Below are 9,189 nucleotides of genomic sequence, written 5' to 3'. Positions count from 1 at the left end.
TTTAGGATTTTGGCCAATCACCCCCAAGGGGTGGCTGGTCCTTTGTCCAATTAGACTATGAAGAAAAAAGTCTATAAAAGAGTTTGTAAAATAATTAAATAAATCAATCTTGCTGCACAATTCCTGCCTGCTGGATCTTCTCCTCCTCCCTATAGCTGCGGGACACAGTGATATACCGTAGGAACCAGGCCTGCGGTAATAACAGAGTAGCAATAAGTAGGAAATATCAGGACAAAAGTTAATCCAATACACACCCTCAACAATCCTCCGATTTTTAACTTTTTTTTTTTTTAATTCTGGAAGAAACAAATTTAACAGCACTGCCATGCATGCAACAAAGCAACCCAGGCATGAAGATGAGCAAGCTGTTGGTCCTTCACATTGGGTGACATTAGTGGGACACTGCTTGGAGCAATGCTTACACAGTGCTTATGTTAATACGAAGCTTACAGAATAAAATGGTTTTTTTATTGGTCTTGAAGGGGTAATTTCTTCCATGAAACATCCAAGATTTCTCAGGGAACAGAAGGGACCACACTGTGCTGTGCAAGGCTACCATGATTTAAGAGTCCAGATTATCTTGCAATATTTAAATAACCTTGGCATTAACAGCAAAGTGGCAGTGCAAATTCCAAGGCTACATAAGAAAAGGATGTGTGTTGATCTAGCTCTGAAACAAAGCCCAGCTACACGATACATTTGTTTTCTAGGTTTGCAGAGACCCTTCTTCTCGTGCCCAGACCATCCTCTCCAGGATGACTGCAACAAAACCAAAACACACACTTGCCTACACAACTCATCCAAACTTGCCATGAAGATCAGTGCGTTCAGCTGCATCAATTTACACACTTTTCTACTTACTCTAAAAACTAACAGTATATTTATGTACAATCATTTTTTAAAAAGTGTTTTAGCTTGGACATAACTACCGAGCTTGTTACAAGCTGCATAGTTCATACTATGATCCCTCTTTCTTTTCATTTGTTTCACCTTGGAAAACAGAATTTCAAGGAGCTCTTGAAATCAAACTTTTTGAAGAGCTCCTTTTGTATCCTTTAGTTATTCCGAAAGATAACCATGTAACAAGAAAAGAAATAGCTGAAGGAAAATTAGCAGTATTTTTTTTATTTGTCCCGAAAGAATTTATATCTTCAATTTTTACAAACATGATTTTATACAAACAATAGGGAATGAAGTTTTCCATCCACACTAAAGAAGTGGATGTGGCCTTACCCACAGATGCAGTCTCTCCAAGGCTGTAAACTGCTCTGCCAGGGGTTTATCCATGGCCCTGGCTCTGAGGTGCTCCAGCACAACCCCATGCACAGGCACTGATGTTTCAAGGGGTACCTGCTGAGCGTGGCCTTACCCACAGCCACAGAGGCTTCAGGCTTATCCTTGGGCCACCATCCCTTCCTGGGCACGGACATACCCACGGCCACAGATGCTCTGAGAGGTTCCTGCTCTACCACGGGCTTATTCCCAGCCGCTGATGCCTGGGGGTGTCCTGCTCCCGTGTGGGCTCATCCACAGGTCACAGTTCCCTCGACTCGAGCTTGCACTGGAGTTCCAGCAGCACAGAAACAGCAGCGATGCCCTGGCCACCTGCCAGCCCAGGTGTGTCACCAGGGCTGTCATCAAAGTGTCCCCAGGCACAGCCCAGGAAGAGGAGAAGCACTACACCTAGCAGCAAAATCAAAATGAAGCCCCTAATGAGCCCTGCAATATACAGAGAGTGAGCCCCATGGCAAGCACAGGAGCCTGACAGCTCAACAGCACCAACAGCTATAAATCCCATCCCGCACATTCCAGTCAATCTGAAACAATGCTGTTATCTCAAACCCTTCGAGCTCCATGTTAGGCACCAAAAAGGACTGTCATGGTTTAACCCCAGCTGGCAACTCAGCCCCACACAGCTGCTCGCTCACTCCCCCACAGTGGCATGGGAGAGGGAATCAGGAAAGGGAGAAAACTCACAGGTTAACATAAACACATTCATTTAATAGGTAAAGGGAAAAACTCTGCAAACAAACAAAGCAAAATAAGGAATCTATTCCCCACTTGCCACCTGCAGGCAGATGTTCAGCCATCTCCAGGAAAGCAGGCCTCCATCCCATGGAACAGTGTCTTGGAATGACAAACACCATCACTCCTGACATCCCCCACTCCCTTCTTCCTCCAGCTTTATGTGCTGACCATGATGCCATATGGAATGAGATATTCCTTGGGTCAGTTGGGGTCAGCTGTCCTGCCCGTGTCCCCTCTCCCAACTCCTCGCTGGTGGGTGGGGTGAGATGCAGAAAAGGCCTTGATGCTGTGTAAACACTGCTCAGCAACAGTGAAAACATCCCTGTGTTATCAACACTGTCTCAGCTCAAATCCCAAACTACGCCCATACCAGCTACTAGGAAAAAAAAACCAATTAACTCTACTCCAGCCCAACCAGCACAGTTCAGTAGCTTCACTAAGTCTGCTTTCAGTATCAAAATAATACTCAATTGGTCATGTTCCATATAGTCAGGTGCTGAAAATGTCACTAATTTATAACAGTTTTCACTTTTGGTTTAGATGATAACAATCATTTCAGACCAGGTCCTGCAGTTCAGCATTTCCACCGTTCATCTCTTGACAAGCACCCAACAGTCAAACCTCCTTTGTCATTGTTCCTGATTGTAGGTTTTGGTGGTCACAACTGCATCAGACAACTTCTTTCCTAAAGAGATGACAGAACTCTTTTCCTCCTCTCCTGAGCCACTGCAAACTGCTTCCAGGACCCTGCTACAATCAAGGGTAAGGCCACCTGCCAGCCTTGGGATTTCTCAGGAATCTCAACACATGCAACTTTTCTCCAGCTCCAAGTTAATGTGGAAATGGGGAGATTCAGAGGGGTATTCCAATTAAAAGAATCTTCTAAAAAAACGGGACAGTTCAGTGCCCCACTTCAGTTTAAACACTTTAAACATGGCATGCCTGCATGTTTCTTCTTTTTTCTTTCCCCTGGATCCTGCATTAGCCTTAAAATATGCCGGGTAGGAGCCGGTAGGGCACTGCAGCAGTGTAGTGCTTCCAGTCCTTCCCATATTTGCTGCAACAACGGTGCTCGTCCCGAATGCAGCGGTGGGTGAGCAGAATGGTCATGTACACGATGTAGAAGTAAGGCAGGATGTGCTCAAAGCCACAAGCCAGGCAATAGGCCAGCGAGCCCATCAGGTCTCCCGTGTAGTTGAAATGACGTGCCCAGCCCCAAAAGCCAGAGGTCATCAGCTTGCTGTAGTGCTTGGTCCCATCCACGGACATGTAGGAGCACTCGATGTACTCCGGCTTCTTCCCCCAAATCCTGCAGTTGCCATTGGTACGACGGAAGAGGTCCTTCTGGTGGTTGGTCATTCTGAAGATGGAATAGCCCAGCAAGCCCAACATCAAGACCCCTACGGCATGGGCTGTGCACAGCTGGACAGGGTGGTAAACCAAATACAGACCCTGGGGAGCACAAAAACAATCAGACATTTACTTCCAACAGAGGCTCAGCGTGCCAGACCAATTCCTTGACTACAGTGGCCCACAACAGACCAGAAGAAAGAGCAGAAAAATCGACTGCAACAGTAAAAGGGCAGAAAACTTTCAAAAAACTCTGCATCCAACAGTTTCCTTCTCTCTTTCTCTCTCCAAAATTGAACTTCTTCGTGAAACAAGAAGAGAGAAGTTGCAAGGATGCAAACCGGACAGAAAGAAAAAGCAAGGAACAAAACACAAACAAACCACCACTAACCAAAAGACCCTCAACAAGCAGGAGTAAAAAAAAAAGGAAACTGAAAGGATTCAGAAAATATACAGACACAATAAACAGTGACAGAAAGAGGCACAAAAGAAGGGCAGGAGAGGAAAAGATGTCCAATCTGTGCACGGACAGGAAGCCTTCCTACACAGGAATTGGTACAAAGAATGTTGCAAGGATTTCTCAACAGTCAAACTGCCTAGAAACATTTAAGGTACACATTAACCTGCTGAGAAGAATGCTTCTGCAAAGTTCCATTCCCGTTAGCCCAAATACACAGTGTACACATTTTTACCTGCAAAGTATAGAGGTAAGGCAACCAAACACAGTCTCCCCAGCCCAAATACCATCCAAAATGATCATGGCAGATATCAATGGTTTTCAAGTACCAGGCTTCATTCCAAAAGAAGTCCAGAACATAAATACCCTGCAACAGAATAATTTCACATTCATAACAGAGCACTGTCACCAGTTACCCTCTTTAACAGCATCAGCTTCATGTCTGTGCTGCCTTGTGATGTGATCTCACAATTCATTGGTGTTTTGATGCTAGCACTTCAAACCCAGACATTTCTGAACACAGTTAGGAAGAACTATCACATAAATACAATCTATGTGGATACACAATATCTATCTATCTATCTACACAGGTAAAGCAACAGTAGGATGACTAAGGCAAGGGTACAACTCAAGGACAAACGCTTGGGAAGTGAACTCACAATTGATCACCCCAATCTCTCTTCAGCTTAGAGTCACAGGGTTACAAAGAGGGGCGATGGAGCTCCTATTGAGCAGGCTTCCATTTACACAGATCAGGCAATAAATCCAAAGAAGTCCCAGCACACCATCACTGAATGAGCTTGTTTCAGGCCAGGAAAAAACACTTCATTTTCATTCCCATAGAAGGACTTCTTTTCCTACTTTAATATTAGTTTACTTCCCAGCTGGTTTCCTAATTTCCTCCTTGGAATTTACCTGAAGGACATTGACAAGGATCATGGAGTTTGTCACTTCGCCATACAGCTCCTGTTGTTTGGCAGCAAAGGAAAGGTTGATCAGAGTCCAGGCCACAATCCCAGGGCGCCCATTGAAGAACAGCTTGAAATCAAACCACTTCCCTATTCGAGGGTTAAATTCAATCCCCATCATGTAGTCGTAAAAGAAGTTTCCAGTGAATTTGCTGTAAAACATCAAAAAATTAGAAATGGACGGAGTTATACACAAATACAGGTAATTACTACTCTGACTACACAATTCAGGTTAATTTGATGTAGCGATAATAAAAATCATCAAACCATGTAACGCTGTGCAAGGCAACACAAGCTGACCCAACTGAAGTATTACATTCCTAGACATAAGTTGTAGAGTTTCAGAAGTGCCCGAGTTTACTCTTGCTAACACTTCTGAACAGTCTAAGTATCACTATTTCTAGGATGGGTGTATCTGTGACACTGAGGCTGCCAGTCCCATGGTGTGCAGCATGAAACACAGGGGATGGTGCTAGTGAAGCAAAGAACCACTGTCATACACTGGCTCAGCTCTCTCTGCCAGTGAAATATATTCTGTCATTCAATTCATAGACCCGGTTTTTATTTAACAGTTCTAATCTCTGATTGCCTCGTATTCTCTCATTACTAAAACTCACATACCAGTCTTTGGCATTGGTAGGGAAAAAGTAGCCTTTAATCATTGCAAACGTGGACACTGCATATCCCAAGATGTTGGCACACCACAGGAGAGGAATCCAGTTGTCAAAAATGATGGTAGGTGGGAAGAAGTGGAAGCAAGAAGCATTTGCAAACCAAAGCACATGGGTAATGATCCAGGCCTGAAGTCCATTGATTTCATATTTATTCACGACACCTAAAAGATGAAGAAAAAAAATTAAGTGTTACTGACCCCGCATTACTGCAGCTTTTAATTAATATGGGTATGCACAGAATACACAGAAGCTCAATCAAGTGCTCATGAAACAACTTCTCTCTCCTCATCCTCCCAATTAAATACCTTAAAGCACGTTTCTGAGTGTTCCATTAGACTCTGCTGTACCCATTAGGCTTTGTTAGGCTGAGTTTTTCTCCTCACAAAATTGAATTTAGACTTTCCCCCAAAACTGACTAGAGTAACAAACCACTCCTTCTAACAGTTCACATCACACATTTTTTTCAAGTCCCTTGGGTTAATGGAGCTGGAGCAGGTAAAACTATCTTGTCGAATACCAGCAATAGTCCTGACAACTGTAGGCAACTGACAATTTCAAGTGCCAAAATTATCAACCAGTACTTTTTCACTGCTGGTATGGTGCCTACCAGATCAACAGTTATACTAATTATAAGAGATAGAAATGCTATAACTTATTCTAAAAGATGACATAGATTGCTTTCTATTTTTGTTTGAACTGAACACGTGAGGAAGGTGAGAGCACTTCTGTCCACGTTTCCTCTGGCTACACATGGGTTATCAAACACTCTAAGTACAGAAATACTATCATTTCAGAAGATTGCATGGTGTCCATGTATTCCAAGGAAAACCTTACCAGCAGGGGTGACAGCACCTTCTTGTACACCTCCCACATATCCAGGGAGAAATTGATGGCAGAAGTCAGGAATGGACATGTACAAAACCACCTAGAAGAGAGAGAATGTATTCACAGGAAATACAGACAAGACAAAATCCCTCAAAACACTATTCCTTACATACATATACCAAATAGAATGTTTCTATTAAGTTTCTATTAAGTATTGGGTAAGCAAATATGGCAAGATTTAGCTGTTGCGATTTTAGACTAGTAATACATCTAAGCTTTTATACAGCTCAAAGATGTATTTCATGTAAGGCTGTCATCCTTCTTTGGTGGGGAGGCAGGACAGTTGGTAACTAGATTCAGGTCCTCGTCATTTTATTTTAATCTATTTCTTGTGTATTAATTTAAAACAAACGGATACTGCTATAAAGTTGCTTTTTCTTAAGAACCTCATTAAGGAATATGTCACACAAGGAATATTTGTGTATATTCCCCACATGCTTATTTTCCAAGTACATAAGCTTCATTTGGATTCCAAAAAGCCCTGGAAAGTGTGAAACACCAAAGAGTAAATGCCAGTTCAACATTCCACTATCCTTTGTGCAAAAGGATTCATCCAACAGCTGTGTGAGAAACCAGACACGGCATCCAGATCATAACTCAATCATGTACCTGGAAAGTGACCCAAAGGGAATAGATACCAGCAGCCCTATAGGTCAGTGTGGGAGTCCTGTTCCAGATGTCAGACAGATGTTTATTCCCTGTCAGCAAGTCCAGGAGTGGGTCAGTCAGAGAGCACTGGTACTGGTCACAGGACATGATGAAGTAATACACGATCAGTGGTGCAAACATGAGCAGGAAAAGGATGCTTGCCAAGGAAAACCAGTCCACCTCCCTGTAATCCAAAACAGAGCATTTGGTTTGCCCACGTTTCAGATAGATGAGTTACATCAAATAACTTTTTCAGTGGACCTTCTGGACTAACTGGATGAAAACTGAAAATGTGTTCAGGGCACAGACATGTCTGGTGGTCAAACAGCCATTAAAAAATCAGCACAGAACATACTTCACCACAAACTCCTCTAAAACTACACTAGCTGGTCAGAGCAAGAGATTAGATAAAATCTCCCCTCCAAAAACCAGATTATTATTACAGACTTGACAGTTTTGATGCCAATCATGGCTCTAACTGGTAGAGTATTCAATTGAAAGTGATAATGGAATCCCAAGAACATTATGCAAAGCTTGGAAACTTGCAAAAGACAGACCTTGGACAGCCATAAATTGAACTTGCTGTGCCAGCCACTTTTGCTGTTCCCAGCTGCAGTACAATGCCCTGCTAATACCTACTCAGCTCTTTGAGAACTGGGATATGTGTCCTAAATCTTGCTACAGCGGGACTGATCAGCTGGGAATGCCACAGATGCTGGGATGCTTGTTTTCCAGATCTCATGAAATATTTCTTTCCTTGAAGGAACTGGAATTGTTACGAATTGTTATGATTTGCTTTTCTGTTTTGCAAGGACTGTGTTTTAACCCAAACAACCCGGCAAACTCTCTGCCTTAAAAAACTTGAAGAACTCTTCTTCAGCACCTGTTGCTACAGCAAATGATCCACGAGCTTTCAGAGTAGGACAAGAAAACAATCTGTTATTAACAGAGGGAAGTTTAAAAGGAATACAGCATCTCTAAGAGTAAGAATGAAGCAATTGGAAGTACAAGGACTGCTTAGGATCATTGGCTTCTCTCACCATGCTCTTCCCCATTGGCCTTGAGATGCTTTAGTATCATTCTGCATGTTTTGGTGTTTTCTTTCTTCAGCAAGTTTTTTCTCCTGATGGGCTGCCATGATGCCCTGTAGGAAAGAAAATATGAATCCTATTACTCCAGCTGGTTCACAGTAAGTCTTATGTCTCTACAAGACAATCACAAATAAAAGTTACTAAAATCTATTATATAGCCTATAGACCATGTGAAATTTGGGGGTGGAGGAGAGGAGGCAAAAAATCCTTACCAATTCCTTATGAACTTACATTTAGCAAAACATAACCAAAACAATTATATCAAAGTAATCCATTAAACTTTTTGCTAATTGGAAATTTCTTTTAAGATGCATAGATAATATATGGCTTATTACTTGCACATAGATGTAAAAGAAAAAAAAAGTTTCACCACATTCTCATAAACCTCTGGAAATAAAGTTCTGTAACTTAACTGCCTTTCTCAATTCGAGAAATTGCTACTGCTTTAACGTTACCTGTACTGGACTTTGTCAATTGGATGCTTTTGCCCAGACTCTTTGCTCCATATATGCCATTTACACCACAGAAAACAAGACAGAATCCTATCCAAGCAAAAATTCAGTGGGAATGGAGAATGACTTACTCAGCAACACCTGATTCTCTCTGTGCAACATGCACTACAGCTTTCTTTCGGTCTGATGAAACACTTCTTATGGTAAAGATCATCATCCTATAATCTGGAATACGGACTGACTTCCCAGCTCGACGTGCCTCATCGCCGCCAACCTGATCCATTACCTGGACATTGACTGAGCCTGACCGTACCCTCTGCAACCACCACCTCCCTGGGCAACCTGTGCCAACGCCTGACCACCCCAACAGCGAAAAAAAATTGTCTCGTATCTAATCTGAATCTCCACTACCTCGCCATAAGGCCGTTTCCTTTAGTCCTCCCCCCGTGGACTTCTTTTCAGAAGCGATGTGAGGGGAAGGCGGGTCGCCGCTCCCCTTTGCCCACACGGCTGGCTCCCTTCCAGGCCCGATCCCACACACGGTAAGGAAGGAACGCACCCACCCACACGCCCGGGGCCACTCACCGGGGCTCTGTCAGTCCCCCGCCGGGGGCCGGTCACTCCCTCGCCGGGGCT

General features: G+C 43.2%; 1 protein-coding gene across 2 annotated transcripts; it reads right to left on the bottom strand.

The window, feature by feature from the left end:
* Window positions 1-1,104: 1,104 nt before the first annotated feature.
* On the bottom strand, window positions 1,105-9,183 carry DHCR7 (7-dehydrocholesterol reductase). Of its 2 annotated transcripts, none has more exons than XM_008632688.2 (8): window positions 9,139-9,183; window positions 8,051-8,154; window positions 6,972-7,194; window positions 6,312-6,402; window positions 5,425-5,638; window positions 4,751-4,955; window positions 4,071-4,202; window positions 1,105-3,480 (listed from the first exon to the last, which is right to left on the bottom strand). In XM_008632688.2, the coding sequence occupies exons 2-8, from the start codon at window positions 8,146-8,148 to the stop codon at window positions 3,016-3,018; spliced, it is 1,428 nt and encodes a 475-aa protein (XP_008630910.1). In that variant the 5' UTR covers window positions 8,149-8,154; window positions 9,139-9,183; the 3' UTR covers window positions 1,105-3,015. The 2 variants fall into 2 exon arrangements, with proteins under 2 accessions (XP_008630910.1, XP_017588537.1); XM_017733048.1 differs by lacking the exon at window positions 9,139-9,183 and adding an exon at window positions 8,685-8,916.
* Between the last annotated feature and the right edge of the window lie 6 nt (window positions 9,184-9,189).

The sequence above is a fragment of the Corvus brachyrhynchos genome, unplaced genomic scaffold (genome assembly GCF_000691975.1).
Source record: "Corvus brachyrhynchos isolate BGI_N302 unplaced genomic scaffold, ASM69197v1 scaffold315, whole genome shotgun sequence".
NCBI classification, from domain to species: domain Eukaryota; kingdom Metazoa; phylum Chordata; class Aves; order Passeriformes; family Corvidae; genus Corvus; species Corvus brachyrhynchos.
The sequence above is the reverse complement of the archived record's forward strand: the minus strand, read 5'-3'. Positions and strand labels throughout refer to the sequence as shown.

Bases quoted from the DNA above. Each gene is read 5' to 3' on its own strand.
- DHCR7 (XM_008632688.2), bottom strand. From the start codon at position 8,148: ATGGCAGCCCATCAGGAGAAAAAACTTGCTGAAGAAAGAAAACACCAA. The intron at 5,639-6,311 runs GTAAGGTTTTCC...TTCATCTTTTAG, and splicing joins AGGTGCTGTCACCCCTGCTG to GTGTCGTGAATAAATATGAA. The intron at 4,956-5,424 runs GTATGTGAGTTT...GATGTTTTACAG, and splicing joins CCTACCAATGCCAAAGACTG to CAAATTCACTGGAAACTTCT.